General features: G+C 46.0%; 1 protein-coding gene across 5 annotated transcripts in view; it reads left to right on the top strand.

The window, feature by feature from the left end:
* Positions 1-24,183, top strand: part of ACADL (acyl-CoA dehydrogenase long chain) — a 104,875-nt gene that overhangs the window by 43,926 nt on the left and 36,766 nt on the right. For all 5 annotated transcript variants that reach the window (XM_033944256.1, XM_033944257.1, XM_033944253.1 and 2 more), the window contains exons 6-7: positions 1,044-1,208; positions 16,799-16,900. In XM_033944256.1, the coding sequence (XP_033800147.1) occupies positions 1,044-1,208; positions 16,799-16,900 (267 nt within the window). The remainder of the gene's footprint in view (positions 1-1,043; positions 1,209-16,798; positions 16,901-24,183) is intronic.

Raw genomic sequence — 24,183 nt, 5'->3', positions numbered from 1 at the left:
ATCAGATTGTACAATTTTTTTTTGATGAGGGTACAGAGAGTGATGCTCCTTGAGAGGACCTATGGTAGATATAAATGGTGTCTTCTAAATGTACACTAATATTCAATAAGGACATTTGGGCACCCAAGTATCTCTATAGAATAGGCTCTCATTCTATGTTACTGTGGCACCTAAATAGAAGTAGAGAGAAAACAAGGGAGAAGAACCAACTGATTCTGCAGTGAAGGATACGAAAGCAAAACAAAGGAAAACTGCAGAAACCCGTACAATGATGTAGGCTAAGTTTATTGTATCAAAACCCGTGATATTTGGATACCCATTGACGAATACTTACAATCTCTTTAATTCAATGATTTTACATTACCTTATTACTGTACATTTGGATGTTCTGTTTTCTGCAATGCTATATTGTCTAATGCCAATTTTTGTACACTGTTTTTGTTGTATGATGTAATTTTTTCCTTTTCTTTATTACTTAAATAAACAAATTGAACTCAAAAGTGGTTAAAAACAACACGTTAAAACCAGGGGACCCAACATGGTCTGTGTTTCGGAAAACATACCTTCATCACTTGACTATACAAAAGTATTGTAAATTTGTGTCCAAGGAAAGTAAATCCTCTGAAGGAAAAGTTCTTGGTATTCATTCCTCTTATCCAGATCAAAAAATATTGCAAACTTAAAGGTATTTTTTAAAAAAAGACCTAAAGATTAAGGCATGTTATTTGCAGCAGGGCCCATAGAAGCAAAATAGCTCCTGTGGTAAATATCATGTACTAATCTTTATTAAAAGATCCTCAACGCAGCATTTGCCTTGAACATTGAAAAACATTTGTGTGAGCCTAATGGGTCTGTAGTTCTGGGTGGCCATATTTTTGACCTCCGTGTAAATTAAGTGATCATAGAAGTTGAATGTAGCAATTGGCATGTACAAATGCTTCAGTGAGTAGAGCTTGACTTGCAGTATTGCCTTTTCTTATAAAGTGTCTCTGCTTTTTTGTCTTTTTTGCAATATATCGACTCTTTCTGCATTCTCTTCATAGATGTTCATCACCAATGGCTGGATGTGTGATGTGGTGATTGTTGTGGCTGTGACAAACCGGGATGCAAGCTCCATAGCTCATGGGACCAGCCTCTTTTTGGTTGATAATGGAATGAATGGCTTCGTTAAGGGTCACAAGCTGGAAAAGATTGGGTTGAAGGCACAGGTGAGTCTCTAAAGAAACCCTGCTCATGCTTTTGCTTTCTGTCTGGGAGACAAGGTTAAACATTTTTCCCTTTATTAAAGGGGTGGCTGGATTTGTCTCTACCAGTAAATTTCATTAGTTTTCAAATTTCCTGAAATGGTAAGTGTTTGAAAAAAATATGTACTTTGGCAGTTCTTAGAGTTTGGAGGTTCAAGGAGAAGGGTTTCTTAGGTTTTGGAGAGGATACAGCACTGAGAAAATGCTGTCGGTCTTTGATTTCTTACACACATTTGGAGATAAACAAAAAACATGCTTGACATGGCATCAGTATTTGATGCAACTGAAAAATCACAAACTCAAAGTTGTTGAGATCTCCAAAATTAAAAGAATGGTCTAAGGTCTGCTAGTTAAAATTTAATGCGAAGTAGTGCAGAAATCCAAAGGAGATGTAGAAGATAGGAGGCGAAAGATTTGATGAACACAACTTAGGAGAGGTACCTTGGGGTGATGGTGTCTGAGGATCTCAAAGTGATGAAACAATATGACAAGGTGGTGGCCATGGCCAGAATGATGCTAGGCTGCATAGAGAGGAGGTATAACCAGCAGAAGAAAGGAGTTGGTGATGCCCTTATTGAAGTTGTTGGTGAGGTCCTACTTGGATTATTATGTTTAATTTTGAAGGCTATATTTTGCCAAGGACCTAAAGACTTGAAGCAATTCAGAGAAAAGCACTAAAAATGGTATGGGTCTGCACCACAAGATGTATGAGGAAATACTTGAGGACCTGAAGATGTTTACTCTGGAGGAAAGAAGAGATATACAGATATACAGATATGATACAGACATTCAAATATTTGGAAAGTATTAATATACAAACCTAGAGGCCAACTGAATTTCAGTGCATATCTGGTTTCAGTTTTGGCTAAAAGGCTATGGCCATGGTTTTGTTTTCAACTGAAACAGACCATGTACTATCTGTGAAAGCTGAAAATTTGTGTTTTGTCTTCAACTCTAGGCTTTATTTGGTAAGTGGTCTGAGCACCATCAGCCACAATCATGTAATTCATAAATCAGGCAAAAATAAAGATGATTCACACAGCTGTCAGAAATGTCCAAAGTTCAAGTATGGCATGCACTATAATTCCCCTGGACTTTCTCTGGTTAAAGACAGTCCTCTTCACCAGGATTCAGGTAAGTAGAAATAACCATGCAAAATAACCATACAGGAACAGAAAATTGCAAAACATGGAAGGCAAACACCATAGCAAAACATCTATAATAATAAAATGCTAAGCGCGCATGCCCACTCTTATCCCGTGTTCCCTGAGTCCTGATCTGTCGGGATGTGGCCACAAGAGTGTGCATGCGCGCTTACCACCATCTATCTCTCTCTCGCAGCGGGCTTCAACACTTGCAATTACCTGACAAAGTTCATTTTTTAGCTCAAGCTGCCGCCGCAGCTCCTCTCGAACCGCACCAGGCGGGAATCGAGAGAGGAGCTGCAGCGTTGGCTTTGAACTAAAAAATGAACTTTGAAAGCGGGCCAGGGACCACAGCCAGCCGCCGATCGCCTCCACGAGCGAAGTGAGGAGCCGGCCCGGGCGGCGCAAGGTCCATGCCCGACCCTGGCTCTAGCGCTGGCTGCAAGGCCGAGCTGCTGCCGTTGCTGCTCCGCGCAACCTTGGCCTCCCCGCCATCCCTAGCCTCCTCCTCCTCCTGCAGATGTGTGCGTACAGACGGGCTGCCGAAGCTGCGGCGGAAACGCACAAAGCTTCCCGAGATGGGTGGGGGGGAAAGGCGTGCGATGGCGAGGAGGGTGTGGGGCAGGCCACAGAGGCTGTCGGTGCCTGTAGGCCGCGGCGGCTTGAGGCGGATGTCGGTGGAGTCGGCTGAGGGCAGATGCTAACGCCTTCTCGGTCTCCTGAGCTGCATACTCACTGCCCCGATTGCCAGCCACAGTGGCCACCACTGCGCTCAGGGTGAAACTGCCCAGTACCCCAAAAATAAAAGCAAAGGCACAGACAGCGATATGAACAGCTCAAAGAAGGCACGGGTGCAGCTCAGCCCGAAATGCAATTACCCCCCCCCCCCCCTACAGGGTGCAGGATAGCTTTAAAAACGGCAAACCCGTAGCCAGAGGAGCCTGATTCTAGCAGAGAGGATATGGGAGGGAAGGGAGAGACAATGAATGAGGAGCTGTCACCTGTGGGGACTGCCTGCTGGAACAGGGGCCTCCTGTCGCTGCTAAATGCTCTACCAGGTTGCAGAGCCCCTGCGCCATGCCCCTTCCCCCTTCTGATAAGGCTTGACAGAGAGGCGCTGGTGAGGGCAGATGCTAAAGGAGGTAAGGGGTGCTGATGGACAGGGGAAGAGGTGCTGATGGACCGGGGGGGGGGGCAGAAAAAGGAAGGGAGGCATACTGCTGGATGGGGAGCAGGAAAGAGGGGTTGATGGACAAGGGAAGAGGTGCTCATGGACAGGGGGGGAAGAAAAAGGAAGGGAGGCCTACTGCTGGACAGCGGGAGGTAAAACAAAGGGAGAAGGGTTGCTGCTGGATAAGGGGAGCAGTGAAGGGGTGATGGTGGATACAGGGGAGGTAAAAGGAAGGGAGAATGGATAGGGGGAGCAGGCAAGGGGTGGTGGTGGACAGCCAAAGAAAAAAAAAAAGACAGAAAGGCAGAAATACAGAAAGCGGCTAAGGAGAGAGAGAGAAAAAGAAATAAAGACAGACATACACACATATATTCTAGCACCCGTTAATGTAATGGGCTATAAGACTAGTTGGAGATAAAGCCACAAGTCCCCAGCTTAACATGTGAGGTATAGTGTCCAGCTCTCAGCCCTTGCTCCATTCAAAGCTCCGGTGGTTAACAGGGCTTATCAGCAACAGTTGAGCTTTTCTGTAGACGTAGCACAGCAGAGTGCTTTAGATAAGTTACTATTGCTGCAGAGGCTTTATCATAGAAATTTCACAGGTTTAAATTTACAGCTTCTCAGCAAACAAAGCATCAGAACAATCACGGAGAAAACGGAGAGGCTTTTTCCTTCTCTCCTCCATTAGAGTCACCTGGTCTCTGCTTGCAGAGAGCCAGCACACAAGCATAGTTTACTCAGACAAGTTCTTTTCTTCCCTTTAGCTTAGGAACTAACCTCCATTATATTCTGATTCCAGCTGGCATCTGAAGGCAAGTCAAAAACTTCCATTGCCTCTTCTCCTACCCAGCTCTCAGAAGTGGGTCTCTGGTTAGAGAAGTCCTCAGTCATTTCTACATCCTCACTCTGTGAGGTTGAGGAGAGAGACTCCTCCCCTTCCCTTTCTGGTTGCACTGCTGCTGGTGCCTCTGCCTTGCTTCTCCTGCTTCTGTCTGTCCCCTACTGTGATTCAGAGCTCTGCTTTTATGTGTGTCATAGTCCCACCCCTCTCTCCTAGGAGGAAGGGAGGGTTGCGGTTGGGATGAAAATCCCTAGGGAAATAAATATCTCCTAGGCTGATGATAGTGTGACTACGCTGCAGGAGCAGATCTCCACTTCTCAGTAAAAGTCCTAACAGGCTTTATCCCAGGACAAGCAGGCAGCATATTCTTTACGCATGGGTGACGTCACCGACGGAGCCCACGGTACGGACCTTTTTACTAGAAAGTTCTAGTTGGCCGCACCGCGCGTGCGCGAGTGCCTTCCCGCCCGACGGAGGAGTGCGTGGTCCCCAGTTTCTTCGTTTCCGCGGAGCGAAGAAGACGTGTGTTTTTCAACGTCGTTGAAATCCTCCTTTTGCCTTCCCGCTCGCGTTCTTTTTTCGGTTTTTTTCACCTTCGGGTGCTTTTTTCTTTCATTTCAAAAAAAAAAAAAAAAAAAAATTTTCATTCTTTTTGCTTTATTTTTCGTTTCTGCCCCGGCGGGGCCTGTTGGCACGATCCAGGCCTCGGGGTTTGATTTTGCGGAGGCCGTGTTCCCATTCATGCCCCCGCAGCCCGGTTTTAAGAAGTGCCAGCGGTGTGCACGCCCGATCTCCCTCACTGATCCACACAACTGGTGCTTACAGTGCTTGGGACCGGAACATCGGGCGGATTCCTGCACCCGCTGTGCCACTCTTAAAAAACGCACTTTAAAGAATCGTCAAATCCAACAAAATCTACTGTTCGGCACCGGCCCGATTATGGATTCGACCTCTTCATCTGCGGCACCGTCGAAATCGACACCGACCACTTCGACACCGCCTGAGTCGACATCGGCGCCTCCGGCGCCAGGTAAGCCGGCTAAGAAGCCTTCCACCCTTGAGCGCCCTCCCACCTCGGGGACGACGCCAGTCCTTTCGGCTCCACGCCGAGCCAAAAAACGCTCCACTCCGATTTCGGTGAGTGCCTCGTCATCGGCCCCCTCATCGCCGGAGTGTAGAGCGGCACCCATGGAACCAAAGAAGAAAAAAGTGGTTCCGGTGCCTCCCCTGGATGACCGCATTGCGGCCATCCTCCAGAACCAGTTGCAGGACCAACTCCACAAGCAACTTAAGCAGCTCTTACCCTCTATCTTGGCACCGCTGCTCTCGGTACCAGACCGGCCCGAGTCCCACACCGTCCAACCGGTATCCACTCCATCGGTACCTATGGACTCCTCCATGCCAATTCTCTCGGCACCGCATCTCCATTCCCATGCCGAGACTATGGCCTTGACGACGACCGATCCTCCTCGGGACCGAGCAGGACACCGGTCTCCCCACGACTCTGACCGGCACCGTACTTCCCGGGACCGAGACAGACACAGGTCTGCATCACCCGGTAACGTCTCGGTACGCTCAGGCAAATCTTTGTCTAAAACTCACCATGCCGAGCCTTCCACTCCAGTCTCTCGACACGCACATACCGATGTCAGAGACCCGGACCTATGGGAACAATCCCCTACCGGTACCGAGGAGGATGCATCGTCGTCGGACGAGGAGCCTTCGGCACCCGATACCGCATCTAAACCTGAACAATCTTCCTTCTCAAAATTTCTCAGGGAGTTGTCGGGTGCTTTGTCTTTGCCACTAGAATCTGACTCTAAGAAGTCACAGGCTTTCCTGGAGGCATTAGATTTCGATCAACCTCCCAAAGAGTTCCTAAAGTTGCCCGTGCATGATATCTTACGGGAAACTTTTTATAAAAATTGGGAGAATCCGCTAACTGTGCCTGGGGCCCCCCGTAAATTAGACAGCCTCTATAGGGTTATACCAATCCCAGGATTTGATAAACCCCAACTCCCTCATGAGTCTCTCCTGGTGGAGTCCACTTTAAAAAAGACTCAGGGCTCCAGTGTTTATGCCTCCACCCCTCCTGGCAGAGAGGGCAAAACTATGGACAAGTTTGGCAAGCGGCTCTATCAGAATGCCATGCTTGCCAACAGGGCGAATAACTACTCGTTCCATTTTTCTTTCTACCTCAAACATCTGGTAATGCAACTCTCCGCCATGCAAAAGTACATGCCAGAGCATAAAGTTCCACTTTTCCAACAGCATGTCTCCAGCCTGCTTCAACTGAGAAAATTTATGGTGCGCTCTATCTATGACTCTTTTGAGCTCACCTCCCGTGCATCGGCCATCGCTGTGGCTATGCGCCGTCTGGCCTGGCTCAGGGTCTCTGATCTGGATGTAAACCATCAAGACCGATTAGCCAACGCCCCATGCCTTGGTGATGAATTGTTCGGAGAGTCCCTGGATACCACCACGCAAAAACTCTCTGCCCACGAAACCAGATGGGACACTCTTATTAAACCTAAGAAAAAGGCTCCACCTGCTCGTCCTTACAGGCCACAGACCTCATACCAGCGCAGGTTCTCCGCTAGGCCGCTCAATCCACCTCCACAACAACCTAGGCGGGCCCGCCAACACCAGCACGCCCAGGCTCGGGCCCAGTCTAACCAACCGGCCAAGGCTCTTCCTCCTGCCAAACCCTCTCAGCCCTTTTGACTCCTCTCTCCAGGGCTTAGCCAGTCTTCCACCCTCATTGCCTCTTCCTCAGCCAATCGGAGGCAGGCTCCGCATCTTCGTCAGCCGTTGGGAGGTCATCACATCGGACCAGTGGGTCCTAAACATCATCCGCCACGGCTACTCTCTCAACTTCCAGACTCTTCCACCAGACAATCCTCCCGTAGAGTCTGCTTCTCTTTCAGCTCAAACCCCCCTCCTCCTGAGGGAGGTCCAATCCCTCCTTCTTCTCAATGCCATCGAAGAAGTACCTCTGGAACAAAGGGGCCGGGGATTCTACTCCCGTTACTTTCTAGTTCCAAAAAAGACAGGAGACCTGCGTCCCATTCTCGACCTCCGGGACCTAAACAAGTGTCTCGTCAAGGAGAAGTTCAGAATGCTCTCCCTTGCCACACTGTATCCTCATCTCTCTCGGAACGACTGGCTATGTTCCCTGGACCTCAAGGAGGCCTACACTCACATCCCAATCAATCCGTCCTCACGTCGCTACCTACGATTCCAGGTGCACCATCGCCATTATCAGTACAAGGTGCTACCTTTTGGCCTGGCCTCATCACCCAGAGTGTTCACCAAATGCCTGATTGTGGCGGCGGCCTTCCTCCGGTCTCACAACCTCCAGGTGTTTCCCTACTTGGACGATTGGTTGGTGAAAGCACCTACGTCTCCACTTGTGCTACAAGCCACTCATCATACCATCTCTCTCCTCCATCTTCTGGGGTTCGAGATCAACTACCCCAAGTCACATCTGCTTCCCACACAGCGACTTCAGTTCATCGGAGCCGTTCTCGACACCACCCTAATGAGGGCGTTTCTCCCCTCCGATCGTCAGCGAACTCTGCTCCGCCTGTGTCGTCAGGTGCTCCTTCATCACTCCATTTCTGCCAGACAAATGATGGTCCTCCTGGGCCACATGGCCTCGACGGTGCATGTGCTTCCCCTGGCACGACTCCACCTCAGGACACCTCAATGGACTCTGGCCAACCAGTGGTCACAGACCTCGAATCTTCTTTCTCATCCCATCTCTGTAACATCGTCTCTTCAGCGATCTCTACAATGGTGGTTGGACTCCTCAAATCTTTCCAGGGGCCTTCTTTTTCATCTGCCCCCGCATTCCATGATCATCACCACGGATGCCTCCCCTTATGCATGGGGAGCTCACCTGGGGGACCTACGCACCCAGGGTCTTTGGACCCCGCAGGAGCGTCTTCATCATATCAACTTCCTGGAACTACGAGCCATGTTCTATGCTCTCAAGGCCTTCCAGCACCTTCTTTGCCCTCAGGTTCTGCTCCTGTGCACGGACAACCAAGTTGCCATGTACTACATCAACAAACAGGGCGGCACCGGATCTCGCCTCCTTTGTCAGGAGGCTCTTCGCATTTGGACCTGGGCCACGGCCCGCAGTCTCTTCCTCAAGGCTGTCTACATCCAGGGCGAGCAGAACTCCCTGGCCGACAATCTCAGCCGCATCCTTCAACCTCACGAGTGGACTTTGGACCCTCCCACGCTCCACTCCATCTTTGCTCGCTGGGGCACTCCGCAGGTGGACCTATTCGCAGCTCCTCACAACCATCAGCTGCCCCAGTTCTGCTCCAGACTCTTCTCTCCTCATCGTCTGGCCCCGGATGCATTCCTTCTCGACTGGACGGATCGGTTCCTCTATGCCTTTCCTCCTCTACCTCTGATGTTGCGGACTTTATCCAAACTCCGCAGGGACGGAGCCACCATGATCCTCATAGCTCCCCGGTGGCCTCGTCAACACTGGTTCTCCCTTCTACTTCAACTCAGCTCCAGGGAGCCCATTCCTCTACCTGTGTTTCCTACTCTACTTACACAGCAACATCAGTCTCTACTACATCCCAATCTGTCTTCCCTCCACCTGACAGCTTGGTTTCTCTCGGGCTGACCTCTCCAGGAAATCTGTCTCAGCCTGTCCGTCTCATTTTGGACGCCTCCAGGAAACCGGCCACCCTCCAATGTTACCATCAGAAGTGGACCAGGTTCTCCTCTTGGTGCCTCCGTCATCATCACAATCCCACCTCCTTAGCGGTGGAAACTGTTCTGGACTACTTACTCTCCCTGTCCAACGCAGGCCTCAAATCTACCTCAATCAGAGTCCATCTCAGTGCCATCACAGCATTTCATGAGCCTGTCCTAGGAAAACCTCTCACGGCTCACCCTCTGGTTTCCCGATTCATGAGGGGCCTCTTCAACATCAAACCACCTCTGAAGCCCCCTCCGGTCGTCTGGGACCTGAATGTGGTTTTGTCTGCCCTCATGAAACCTCCCTTTGAGCCACTTGCCACAACTTCGCTCAAATTTCTGACATGGAAGGTTCTTTTCCTCATTGCCATCACCTCTGCCAGGAGGGTTAGTGAGCTTCATGCACTGGTTGCCGATCCACCGTTCACTATTTTTCACCATGACAAGGTGGTTCTGCGCACCCATCCTAAGTTCCTTCCAAAGGTGGTCTCAGCTTTTCACCTCAACCAGTCCATTGTTTTGCCTGTGTTCTTCCCGAAACCTCATTCACATCCCGGAGAACAGGCATTGCACAGTCTTGACTGCAAGCGTGCCCTGGCTTACTATCTTGATCGTACAAGAGCTCACCGCTTGTCCCCTCAGCTCTTCCTGACCTTCGACCCGAATCGTTTGGGTCGACCGGTCTCTAAACGAACGCTATCCAACTGGCTTGCAGCTTGCATTGCGTTCTGTTACGCTCGGGCCGGTCTGTCACTAGACGGTGCTGTCACGGCCCACAGGGTAAGAGCTATGGCCGCTTCTGTTGCTTTCCTCCGTTCCACACCCATTGAGGAAATCTGCAAGGCGGCCACCTGGTCCTCAGTTCACACATTCACTACTCACTACTGTCTGGATGCTTTCTCCAGACGGGATGGGCACTTCGGCCAATCTGTACTTCAGAATTTGTTTTCCTAATGGCCAACCATCCCTCCTCCCTCTTTGTTAGCTTGGAGGTCACCCATGCGTAAAGAATATGCTGCCTGCTTGTCCTGGGATAAAGCACAGTTACTTACCGTAACAGGTGTTATCCAGGGACAGCAGGCAGATATTCTTACGTCCCACCCTCCTCCCCGGGTTGGCTTCTTAGCTGGCTTATACTAACTGGGGACCACGCACTCCTCCGTCGGGCGGGAAGGCACTCGCGCACGCGCGGTGCGGCCAACTAGAACTTTCTAGTAAAAAGGTCCGTACCGTGGGCTCCGTCGGTGACGTCACCCATGCGTAAAGAATATCTGCCTGCTGTCCCTGGATAACACCTGTTACGGTAAGTAACTGTGCTTTCTGGTATATTTACTCTGGTATGGCACATTCTGCTGAATATCCTTAGGCTCATACCCTTCCTGCTCTATCTCACTGTCTGAGGGGTAGTCAGCCATTTCTATATCATTACTTTTAACCTGGTCAGCTCTCCTGACCAGGGACCGTATTCTGCTTTTATTAATCACAGGGACAAAGCTGGCCATGGGTTTGTCACACCCTGGAGCGAGCAAGTAGGGAGAGAGGGGACATGATCTTGGTGAAAAGGGGTGGGGGTGGGGAAAGGAGTGTGTTGGGACATGGGAGGGGCACGATTTTGGGACAAAGGCAAGGATGGGGGCACAAACTTGGGACACAGAAGGAAGGGAGGGGGCATGAACTTGACAAATGGGAGGGAAGAAGAGGGCACTAACTTGGGACACAGAAGGTAGGGAATAGAAAGGGAGAATTGTTTGGCATGAGTGTGTGAGTGAGAGGGAAAGAGATGGTGCATATAGGGAAAGGAAGAAAGGAAAATTGGGCATAGAAAAGTGAGGTAAAGATGCATGGGGAATAGAAGGATGAGAGGGAGAAATATTGGATATGGTGGTGGAGAGGGAACAGAAGGACAAATTGAAGGGGTTGCAATGGGGAGAAATGTTGGACATAGTAATGGAGGGAGAGATGTGACATGATGCTGGAGAGGGGTGATGGAGTAAAGGGCATGGGGCTGGTGGACAGTGGTGAAAAATACTGCACATGATCCGGGGCATGAGAGAGAAATGTTGCCAATAGGGGTAGAGGAGAGAGGAAGAAAAGTTGGAATCATGGAGGGACAGAGAAATATTGGTTGGGGAACGGAATGAAATCCGGAGGAGAGAAATCATGCAGGAGGCAGAAAGAAATATTCGATGCACAGTCAGAAGGAAGTGCAACCAGAGACTCTTGAAATCACTAGACCAGTGTTTTTCAACCTTTTTTGGTCAAAGGCACACTTGTTTCATGAAAAAAATTACGAGGCACACCACCATTAGAAAATGTTAAAAAATTTAACTCTGTGCCTATATTGACTATATATAAAGTAATTCTCTTGAATAGGAATCAAATAAACACAAAGAAAGTATTTTATAATTACTTTATTATGAAATATTAAGTAAACAGAATAGTGAAAAATTATAAAATACTTTATTCAGTGCGAAACCTGGGCCTGTTTGGCTGAACACAAAGCTGATATTCTGGCTGGAATCGAAGAAAGACACACACGTAGCTCTTCGTCAACAGCCGTTCCCTTCACCGCCCCGTCACCGTCACTGCCATCCCTTTCACCACCCCGTCACCGCCACTGCCATCCCATTCACCGCCCCGTCACCGTCCCCGTCCCCGCTGCATCCATATAAGCCTTAGTACTGTAATATTTAGCTTATTCCTTTCTTATAAATCAAAGTTCCTGCTGCTGAACTAGAGAAAGAAATGTTCAGCTGGCAGGGCTTTGTTTATAAATTTTTATCAACACAACTAATATACTATTTTATCCTATAGCAAAAAATAAATAAATAAATATAATTTTTTTTTCTACCTTTGTTGTCTGGTTTCTGCTTTCCACATCTTCTCATTCAATTCCTTCCATCCACTGTGTCTTCTCTCTACGTCTTCCATTTGCTGTTACTGTGCCTCTCCCTTCACCCCTCCCCCCCAATTGGTCTAGCACCCATCTTCTTCCCTCCGCTCCCCCATAGTCTGGCATCTGTCTTCTTCCCACTGTGTCTTCCACATTTCCCTTCGGGGTCTGTTCCTCTCCACCCTCCTTCAATGTCTGTCCTATTCCTTTCCACCACCACCCTTCCCTCCCTCCTTTACCATCTGTTCCTTTCTACTACCCTTCAGCTCCTCTCACGTGGCTTATCTATCTACCTTCCTCCCTCTTATTTTCATGGCACGTTACAATGTAATTTGTGCAAGCCACTGGAGCCTGCGAGCTCGGTCCCTGTCCCATCCCCACAAACCATCTCGCTTCTGTGCTCCTATTTTCTCCATTTCTAATATCTAATGTATCTGTCATTGCCCCCCCCCCTGTGTCCATATACCATCCCCATGGCATGTCCCTTTTATGTCTCTGTCCCTATGCCCCATGCACATAATTTCCCCTCTTTCTGTTACCTTCCTGTGTCCAGATTTCCCCTATCTTCCTCTTCCATACCAGTGTGTCTCTTCTTTTCAACCCCATCTAGCTTTTTTCCCTCTTTCTTCCCCCCCCCTGCTTCTAGCATCTGGCTCACCTGCCTGTCCTTCCCTTTCTTTCCTGCTGTGGTTTTTTCTTTCCGTCTTCATCCCCTTGGCCCAGAATCCTTTTCCCTTTTACTCCCTCCTTCCAATTTGAGCCGGGAACACGAGCGATCGCACGGTCCCCGCAGCCACCACTCGCCTGCCCAATCGATCCTACTGTTTAGCCAGCTCTCTCCCTTCGCCTCACCTTAGTTTGTAGGTTTTGTTTTTCGGCGACATGCACGCTTTCCCAAAGAGCCGCGCACGCGCGGCTGCTCAGTGTTCAATCTTCTGCTCTGCTGCAACTTCCTGTTTCCGGTTGCGTCAGAGCAGAAGATCGAAACTGAACAGCAGCGGGGACCGGGGGAGTCTCATGGGAGCGCGTGCGGGACCCGGCCTGAGGCCTAATCAGTGTCTGCACCGTACGGCACACCAGGCAACATCTCGTGCCGCGGAACAGCGGTTGAAAAACACTGCACTAGACAACAAAGGTAGGAAAAATTATTTTATTTTAAATTTAGTGATCGAAATGTGTGTTTTGAGAATTTACATCTGCTGTCTGTTTTTTGCACTGTATTTGTCTATTTTTCTTTAGTTGTTTCTGAGATGACATTGCATATTTTAAAGTCATCTGCCTTGATCTCTTTGGAAAAAAACCTGAATATAAATAATTATTAAATTTATAAATTAAAATATAATAAGTGGTTGAGGTAGTCGAGAAAAGAAAAAAGAATATCTTTCCATGGCTATATCGCTACACTCCTCCAAAGTACCCTGGTTAACAACCCTTGAGTGCCTTGGAGAACATGTACATTTAAAAATTTATTTCCATCCTGAGAGAGTGGGAAAGGAAAATTAACAGGGCTGGGCCAAGCAAAAGCCTAGTATTTGCAAAAGATGAATAGTGAGCCAATTTTTGATCCTGGGAGCATAAAGATGGAGATCAGTGTAAATGCTTGATGGCATTTCCCGGGCTATGCATTCAAATCCACGTGCTCCTTACCAATAATCTCACTCTCATTCAGCTTATATTCTAATGTTCTTTAGAGTTTGTTTTTGAGACCTCAAGGTATTCCACATTGGCTGTTTCAAGTTTTATGGACCCTTGAGGCAGGTGTCTTTATGCCGAAACATGGACCGTCGGGTCCAACAATAAAGTTTTATCCAGATTCTGGATGATGCTTTTTTTGGTTGATGAACAGGGCAGTGCCATACTGAGGGCTATATAAACAGTATGGCCAGTCAGGCTGAAAGAGAATTGAGGGTGTATGCTCCCTAACCATTGTTTCTCATTTTTGGCATGATTTCTTATTTCAGTAAAGACCAATAACTGTGGCACTTATCGGGTTCAACAATTTGCTATAGATATTCACAACTTCAGCCACAATTTTCTGCCTCACCATTTCTAAACATGCGCCCTACAAGACTGCAAACTGTGCTGTGCATGAAATTCTCCTTACAAACTTTTAGTAATCCTTGCACTAGAAATCCTTTCCCCCCCAAAAAAAAAAAAAATGCAAGAGACAAGATAGTAGTCATTCTTCACTGCTACAGTTTTCTCTTTCACTGAAATACACCCCTCTACCTCCTCAGCTATAACCTCCTCAACTACTATTGCTCTGCCTATTGCCATCACAGGACTATTTTTATTATCAAGAATATCTCCTACAGTCGGCTACCTATTGCTCAGATTCCATTGAGTCCAACTGTTAGTCTACCTTTTCAACAGTTATCCTCCACATCAGCCTTCATCATTGTTCATTCAACATATAAAAAAAATTTCATCTTTCTCCCCAAGCCAGAAAGGAAAGGGTCTGTTCTAGATTCTTTTCCATTAAAGGAAATGGTACAGGGTTGATTCTTTTTGTTGGCTAACAAACGTTTGAAGTGGTGATCTCAATGATGAAATAAAAATGATTTCAAATATATTTATTGAATTTTAAAGAACCAGAACAAAATACAAAAAGGAAACAGAAAAGTATAATGAATAAATGAGCAATGAGGTTCAACAGAACCAACCAGATAATAGAAGAATGCGTAATACAGAATACATATGATATGATGTTAACACTTGTCATTACAAGAGAGAAAAAACCCAAGAGAACCTGGAGGTTCAAAAGAACCCACTAAAGAACCTGGAGAGGAGAAAGAGAGAGAGGAGGAGGAGAAATAGAAAGAGAGGAGAAAGACGTGGTTCAGGAAGAAAATGGAAAAAGGAAAAGATGAACCATAATGAAGTAGGAATGAGTGAAAAATATTAAGTATAGAACTTGGGAGATGGTTGAGAAATACGGGGTGGACATCCCATGTCAGCCTACAAGAATGGTTAGAGAAGAAAAGGAGAGAAAAAAAAGTGGACTGAGCAAAATCAAAAGAAAGTAGAGGAAAGACAACGGTTAAGGAGAGTAGTGTCGGATAGGATCCCAAATCTTGGAGACACGTTGCAATCGATTTGTAAATTCAGCAGCTTTAAGTTCATAGGAATGAATCATGAGGACTGTGTTCCACCAGAAAACAACATTAAGCAAATCTGCGGATTTCCAGTTGTTCAGAATCATTTGAATGGTTAATGCAATTAAAATATTGAGAAGGGCTTGTTGACTGATGGAGAGGGGATCCGACACAGCTAATGCTCTATAAAGCAAAATATCAAAGGAGAAACCAGATGAAATAGGGAGAATACGTTGAATGAGACGTCATATTTGCATCCAGAAGTCCTGAAGGATAGGACATGCATAAATCATATGATGAAGATCCCCTAATTCCAAAGCACAATGCCAGCACCTATTGGAGTCTCTTAAGCCAGCCATATACATCTTGTTTGGAGTCCAAAAAACTTTGTAAGCTAGGAAATATAGTGACTGGGATAAGCTTGCTGAGGCAGTTGGGCGAATTATTCTGCTAAAATAATGGTCCCAGTCCTGATCATCTCCGTACCAAGTGGAGTAAGAAAACCATACATCTGTGGATCTTTTAGATCTAGGGTACAAATGTGATCTGAGTTCTTTATAAAAAAGAGATGTAGTATGACCGAGTTTTATCGCTAGGTTCGAGGAAGTTTGGAAAGGCGAGGCATAAAATGACCCCTCTCTCCTTCCCACAATCAACAAAAATAATAAGATATGTATAGGAAGGGAGGGTCCAAAATTTGTATGCACAATTATTTCATTGAATTCGTTTGCAAAACCACCTCATGATTTCCTTTCATTTCCCCTATTTTCCTTTATAGTGTCCTCTCGTTACGTTTTTGGTCCACTCCCACTGTTTTCAAGATGCCTGGTAGTGGTACTTGCACATACCCACAAACTAGATTTGGCTGTTCTGTGCTTGTACAACTGACTTTTGCCTACACTTCCTAACCTTCAGTCTTGCAATTTCTTAAAAACAAAACACGTGTTCCATCCCTTGTTTCCTTTATGTAGTAGCATTGGTCAGGTTTTATTTTATATTAAGAACATAAGAACATAAGAAGTTGCCTCCGCTGAGGCAGACCAGAGGTCCATCTCGCCCAGCGGTCCGCTCCTGCGGCGGCCCATCAGGCCTATTGCCTGAGCAGTGGTCCCTGACTATTTCTATAGCTTGCCTCTTACTCCTATCCCTATAACCTACCCCTATTCCATCTGTACCCTTCAAGCCCTTTGTCCTCTAGGAACCTATCCAAACCTTCTTTGAAGCCCTGTAATGTGTTCCTGCCTATCACAGCCTCCGGAAGCGCGTTCCATGTATCCACCACTCTCTGGGTGAAAAAAAACTTCCTAGCGTTTGTTCTAAACCTGTCCCCTTTCAATTTTTCTTAGTGCCCCCTTGTGCTTGTGGCTCCCCATAATTTGAAAAATCTGTCCCTGTCTACTTTTTCTATGCCCTTCAGAATTTTGAAGGTTTCTATCATGTTTCCTCTAAGTCTCCGCTTCTCCAGGGAGAACAGCCCCAGCTTTTTCAGTCTGTCAGTATATGAGAGGTTTTCCATACCTTTTATTAGCTTAGTTGCTCTTCTCTGGACTCTGGTGTGCCATTCCAAAATGTTCTCTTGGGCTTTGAGTGTTGCTATGCATTATTGTTCATTTTTTGTGAGTTCTTCAAAATATTGGTAAATCTTTTTTTATGTTTCAGTGAAGATCTGTGATTTCTATTTTAGGATACAGCAGAGCTGTTTTTTGAAGATGTTCGTCTACCAGCTGATGCCTTGATGGGTGAGGAGAACAAAGGTTTTTATTATCTGATGGCTGAACTCCCACAAGTAAGTCTGGCTCAAATGTTTAATGATTTGGGGATCCCAGAATCAATCCATCAGGATGTTTTGGCATTTCTCCTAAAAATAAGCCATTTTCTGATAAAGAGCCACTGCTAATAAGGACACATGGAGAACCTCTAGCATATCAGGGATGGCCATTGGCTTCGCCAGCCCCTGCCCCCTGTAACCTGAATCTCCCATTCTGGGACAGGGGACCGGCAGAGCTGATGGCCGCATGCGACCCTGAACCAATCCACACACTCCTCCTTCCTGAGGAGTGGGTGCTGTGCCCTGGGTTGCTGCCAAGCTAGGAAAGCTACTGTGGGAGAACCCAAATGTTTCTCCATAAGTAGCTTGGCTTCTCCAGTAGCAGTGATGTCTTTTCACACTTCACTCCCGCCATCATCGCAACTGCTGCAACAGCAGCAAATAAAACTGGCGTTGGGCAGCAGCTTCAATTCACATGGCAGCTGAGTCTTCCAATCTCACCCCCTTTGATGTCAGCTTCATGTTCTGGAGGGACAGGACTGGGCCAACAGAAATTGAATGGCAGCTGAGCATATGATGACAGAGGCTCTGTGCTTTTAAAAAAAATTTGCCATTGTTATTCTGGGTATGGTTTCAGCAGGAGGGGTGGTTGATAGAGAGAGGGGGTAGATGCTGGTTGGAAAGAGTGAAAAGAAGGGAGATAGTTGGCTAGAATGGTGAAGAATAGGAAGAAACTGGCTAGAGAGGGGGAGATGCTGGATGTAAGAAGAAAGAGAAGAAATACTAGTTGGAAGGGAAGAGAGAGGGAGAGTCATTGGCTGTAAAGGACAGAGAGAGAGGAGGGAGATACTGGATGAAAAGGGGGGAGAAGGCAGATGATGGATGGAAATGGGATGAGAGGAGAAATGCTGCATAGAAAGGAGGGGTAGAAGACATGCTAGATGGAAAAGGGGAAAATAGAGAGGAGAGATGCTGGATGGAAGGAAAAGAAGCAATTTGAATTGGAAGAAGGTGAGAGAGGGGAGATAATAGACAAAAGGGGGTGAAGGAGTGAGTTGCCAGAAAAAAAGGAGGGGAAAAGAGGGGAGTAAGGTGAAGAGGGATGCTGGGTGAAAGAGGAGAAATGCTAGTTAAAGGGGGTAGAGAGAGGGCAGATGCTAGACGGAACAGAGATAAAAAGATGTTAGGAGTAGATGGGGATGAAATCGGTATATCTGACCAGGTTATGGACTGGTTCATTTCTTATTTTTCAGACAGATCATCTAAGGTTATGTTCAATGGTGCGTCGTCCGAACCTTTTACCACCAAACACGGGATCCCGCAAGGTTCCATTTTGTTACCGTTGCTGTTTAACATCTTTATGTCGCCACTTCTGACAGTGGGCCAATCTATTGGCTTTACTACGTTTGTTTATGCCGACGATGTGCAATTAATCCATCCCATTGATCTTAACAATATAGAGGAGGTTGTATCCATAAACCATAAATTAGAAAAAATTAAAACATGGTTAGACTCAAACAAATTGTCTCTTAACATCAACAAATCGAAACTTATGATCTTTCCTTTCAAAGAAGGAATAACACTTCAGGCTCCCCTGAAGTTCGAATCGCTCCCTATCAAAGTTGTCCCTACTGTAAAACTGTTAGGAGTCGCTTTTGATAGTAAATTTTCTTATCACAATCACATTAGCACGGTTGTTCAGAAATGTTTTTATTGTCTTAGAATGATTCGTTCTCTTGCGAAGTTATTAGAACCAGCTTCTTTGAATACATTGATCCATGCTCTAGTAATTTCTTGTATAGACTACTGTAACGCCCTTTATAAAGGCATTATAAAAAAAGGAAATTAGATGGCTTCAGATTGTGCAAAACACAGCAATCAAGATTATTTGTGGCACTAAGAAATATGATCATGTCTCACCTCTCTTATTCAATGCACATTGGTTACCCATTGAACATAGAATTAGTTATAAAATCCTACTTTTAACCTTTACAACAAGACTAAATAATCAACCGGAGTTTATTAACAGACTTTTAATTCCTTATAATTCTTTAAAATCACTTCATTCAATATCACAAAATCTTCTCGTCATACCTTCTTTAAAATTAATCAACACGTTGCGTTTCAATAACTTTGCTGTCACTGCCCCTACTCTCTGGAATTCACTACCAAATCATTTGCGCAGTGAATCTGAAATAAAACAATTCAAATCCAAATTAAAAACATTTTTGTTCCAGGATGCCTTTGGACAATAACTGTCCTCTTAAGGACAAAAAAACCCAACCAAACAAATTTTATTGCTTTTTACCCTAACCTATTGTATTTTCCTTTTTCGTTTCGCTTTCTCTTTTACAATTGTAGTTCTTCCCTTTCTTTCCTATAGTTTGAAGTAAGTCCATTTGTCTTATTATGTGTTTTATTAAGATGTTTTGGTTTTATCTGGTACCCCTGATTTTTAATCTGTTTTTATGTAAATTTTATATTGTACACCGCTTAAAATTTGATTAAGCGGCTTAAAATTTTTTTTAATAAACTTAAAACTTGAAAACTTGATGATAGAGAAAATATGCTGAATAGAAGGGAGAGAGAGAGATGTTGGATGAAAATGGAGTATAGCAGAGGGGAGATGATGAATATAAGGGGAAAGGATGGTGAAAGTGGGGGAAAAAAGGAAGGAAAATGGGAGAGCTGGGGTGAGGAAAAGAGATGGAAAAGCTGTAGGTAAATATAGTAAAAAGAAGGAAATTAAAGACTGGCTAGTAAGAATAAATGAAATCTGGATAGAGAGACAAAAAATAAATGGAAGAAAGCTGAAGGGAAAACATCAATGTTGATGGATGTAGTACAGGATGTGGAGAAGACAGCAGCACAGGAAAATTCTGTCAAGAAAGTTAAGACAGGAAAGTAGAAATCGAGGACTGGGAACAACACAGTTTGAAAATAATTACTGTCTAGACATTAAGGCCCAGATTCTATAAACGGCGTCCTGATTGTAGGCGGCCAACTGCTGCTTAACCAGCCAATTGGGATGTACGTTTCCTTAAAAAAAAAAAAAAAAACTTCCGAGGCAGGCTGCCTACATTGGAGGTGCCTCCGGGAGCCTAAGGAGGTGCACAAGCCTGCTTAAGCTTGCCTAAGGCTAGGCATGGACGTGGTTTGGCCTGGAAGTAGCCTTAGGCAGACCTAGGCAGCCGTACTTGTCTCCCTAGGCCAGCGGTAGAAAATGAGAGCCAGAAGGCCTTGAGCATGTGCAGATGCTCAAGGCCCAGTCGGGGGAGAGGCACGATCTTCGGGCACCGGAACCTCCTGTGGGTTGGTGCTGAGTGCTGGTGCCACATTAGGGGTAAGCATTCAGTTTGGGCGGGCGGGAGATGCCGGTTCACACAGGGAAGGGGGGCAGGGCGGGGGGGCTAGCATTCGCGAGGGGGGCAATGCCGGTTTTCTGGGGAGGGCGATGCCGGTTCATGGGGGGGATGTGGAAGCGCACCAGTGGCCTCGAGGGTGGGGGGGGTCTTTTGGGATGTGGTGGGGTGGAGCAGCGCCGGTGGCTGGGAGGGGAGGGGAGGTGGAACCAATCAAGTGAGTTTCCCGTACTTCCTATGGTGAAACTTGCTTTGATATACGATTATTTTGGTTTACGAGCATGCTTCTGGAACGAATTATGCTCGTAAACCAAGGTTCCACTATATATGCCAGTTTTTGAAATTTACATCTGGCATCTTTTGCATAGTACAGGGGGATATACATCACTGTTTCTCTTTAATTGGTTGCTCCATTAGATGTAGTGTCTGATTTCTTGGGAGCTCAGTTTTAATTTTTGTCTATTACTTATCCTTAGTAATAGGTTCTGTGTTTGTGTGGGGTCAAGCTGTATTAATGAGACTTGTTTAGTTTTTCAGTATGTACATCGACATTTTAATACCCACTGCAGTGTTTACAGTGCTGCCCGTTCAAACTAAAGCCTTGTTCAGTGACTTCCAGAAGTTAGTGTTGATATGGTATAGTAGGATTGCTCTAGAAACCCTGAGTGACATTTGTAGTGTTTTGTATTACCTTATACTGGGATTTGGATCATATCTTTTTGAGGAGTAGCTTGTCCAGTTATGTTCAGGTACAGTAGGCATTTTCCTACTTGGTTTTTTTTTTTTTTTTTGCACCTGAGGCAATAGAAAGTTAAATGACTTCTCCAAGGTGAGGCAGTGGAATTTGAACCCTGACTTCCATGGTTATGTCAGCCTGCTGATCTAATTCCGGTAACATCTATTCCAAGCATGTTTGGTAACTCAGCTGTAAACTAAAGGCTAGCAGATATGAAACCTGGTGGGCATTTGACAATCTACCAAAAACACTGATAGCAAATTATTTATACTTGCCAGTAACCTCAGGGATTTCTGTTAGTTTTGCTGAACATCACCATTAACCTGGCCATCAGGAATATGCTTGGGAGCTAGGGCTGATCAGAATATGTTAAAGTACCTGCAAAGGAAAAATTATGTTCTTACCTGTTAATTTTCTTTCCTTTAGACGCAGCAGATGAAGCCAGAGACCAATGGGATAGCCCACATCTACCACCAGGCGGAGATAGAGAAACTGATTAACAGGTGGTCCTATTGGCTGGCACTCCTCCTGTATCATCAGTATAGCTCCTTGCCCAAGCATCCTTAACCATCAATAGGCATAGCATGTAAAAAACTTCTTTTCTGTAACAAATCACAAAAGGCAATAATACAGAATACAACCATCAACAATAACAAACTCTGAAAGTTGCAAAAGAAAAAACCGACAGACAATATCCAGAAAGGGTGGGGGCTCTGGATTCATCTGCTGCGTCTAAAGGAAAGAAAATTAACAGGTAAGAACATAATTTTTCCTTCCTTAGCAACAGCAGCAGATGAATCCAGAGACCAATGGGATGTAGCAAAGCAATCCTCAATCTGGGTGGGAAGCAAACGTCGCCTCCACAACAACCGAAGCACGAAACGCATCCACCGCATGCGCCCCCACATCCAACCGGTAATGCTGAGATAAAGCACTCTCGGAAGACCAAGTAGCTGCGAGACAAAACTCCTCCAAGGAAAAAACCTCTGGACCGAGTCCAAGAAGTAACCAGCGCTCTGGCGGAATGGTCATGAAGTTCTTTCGCCAACCGCTTCCCTGCAATCAAGCAAGCATAGATAATGTCCTCCTGGACCCATCGAGCGATGGAGGCTTTGGACGCTGTGAAGAATACAAAAAGGCGATCTAAACAACGAAATGTCGTTAGAAACCTAGCTCGCGGAGAACGCTACCCACTTTCAAAAAATGCAGTGAATAAAAGCACGTCTCCCCATTTCTCCCAGGAAGAAGGAAGGAAAAGTGAGAGGTCATAAAAGAAAGGATGACACCTCCTTAGAAAGAAATTGTGGTACCGTCCGAACTGACACCCCAGATTTTGTAAATCAGAAATAGGGATCCCCGCCGAACAAGGCCTCCAACTCAGAAAACCGCCGAGCTGAAGCCATGGCCACAAGAAACCCAGTGTTCAACGGCACAGCCTTTTAACGTTTCAAAAGACAAGGATGAAATGAAGCCTTCGGTAAACTGCGAAGAAGTACCTTAAGACTATACTCCAGACAGGGCTTTCTAAGAGGTGTACAAATATACCGTACTCCGTTTAGGAACTGAACTACATGAAGCTGAAAAGTAAGCGAAGAGCAAGATACCTAGCCCTTGTAACAAGCTAAGAATGACCCTTGAAGCTGAAGGGAATTGAACGCTAAGCTCTTGGCAATACACTTGGGCCAAAAAGGAACCCTGGAAGGGTGCAACTGTTGAGAGAAGTACCCAAGAAAGGAAAAACCTCCAAAAGGAAGCAGAAGCCACAGTTGAATACGCCTGTATTGCCAGGATAGGAGAAGAAACAACCTGCATCACATAACCCATATACGTCAGCCAAGATTTTTCAAAAGCTAGGTTGTAATACCAAAATAGTATGAATAAGCATGTTGATCGGACCCTAGGTGAGCAATCCGGAGATACCAGGAAACTCAACAGTCCGGTTGTCGAAAGACTTTAAACTAGGGCTTTAAACTAGGTAAGTTGGGGGAGGGTACATACTTATATCCTAGAGCAGTAAGAAACCACCCTGAGGAGGCAAGTCGCACTCACACTACCAAGTCTAAGGTAAGTACCAATGATATCCACAATAATTCAGGGAGAAATATCACTGATAATTTAGGAGCCACACTAGCTCGTAAAGGAATCTCTTCACAGATATGGAGGGCTATGTATGTTAATGCACACAGCTTGGGCAATAAAATTCTAGCATTAGAGACTGAGATAACAAACGCCGATCTTGACGTGATAGCGATATCCGAAACCTGGTTCACGGAATCGCATGGGTGGGATATGGTTATACCAGGGTACAACCTACTTCGTTGCGACCGAGAGGGTAAATTGGGAGGAGGAGTAGCGCTATACACTAAGGAAAGCATCAAAACCACCAGAATCACAGATGTTAGATACACCGGGGAATCCCTCTGGGTGAACCTGGCCAGAGGGAATGAAAAATGCCTATACCTTGGGGTGATATATAGACCTCTCAGGCAATAGGAGGAAAAAGACATGGAATTAATCGAGGACATAGAGAACATCACACTGCGCGGGGACACAGTAATGCTAGGAGACTTCAACATGCCAGATGCAGATTGGAACACACTCTCCGCGACTACGGGTAGCAGCAAAAGAATATTAACCTCCATAAAGGGTGCACGTCTCAAGCAATTGGTATTGGAGCCCACCAGGGACCAGGCGTTACTAGACCTAGTTCTCACCAACGGAGATAGCGTCACGGAAGTCTCAGTAGGAGACACACTGGCCTCCAGCGACCATAATATGGTATGGCTCAATCTCAAGAAAGGTTTCCCTAAGACAAACACAGCAACAAGGGTTCTCAACTTTAGAGGCACAGACTTCAACCGCATGGGAGATTTTGTCCATCAGGAGCTACATAAACAAGCAATATCTGACAATGTGGAGGATATGTGGTCGTCTCTGAAGTCCATCCTACACGAAGCAACAGACGATACATAAAGACAGTAAGTAAACGCAGGAGAAACAAAAGACCCCAATGGTTCAGTAAAGAAATTTCAGACCTAGTTAAACAGAAAAAAGACACATTTATCACCTACAAACATTTAGGCAGAGATGGGGCGAAAGAGGACTATCTAGACAGATCTAAAGCTGTCAAAACAGCAGTCAGAGAAGCCAAACTCCGAATGGAGGAAGAGCTAGCACGGAAAATTAAGAAAGGGGATAAATCT

The sequence above is a fragment of the Geotrypetes seraphini genome, chromosome 5, assembly GCF_902459505.1.
Source record: "Geotrypetes seraphini chromosome 5, aGeoSer1.1, whole genome shotgun sequence".
In the NCBI taxonomy this organism is placed as follows: Eukaryota; Metazoa; Chordata; class Amphibia; order Gymnophiona; family Dermophiidae; genus Geotrypetes; species Geotrypetes seraphini.
Note: the sequence above shows the minus strand (reverse complement) of the source record. Positions and strands in the feature narration are given on the sequence as shown.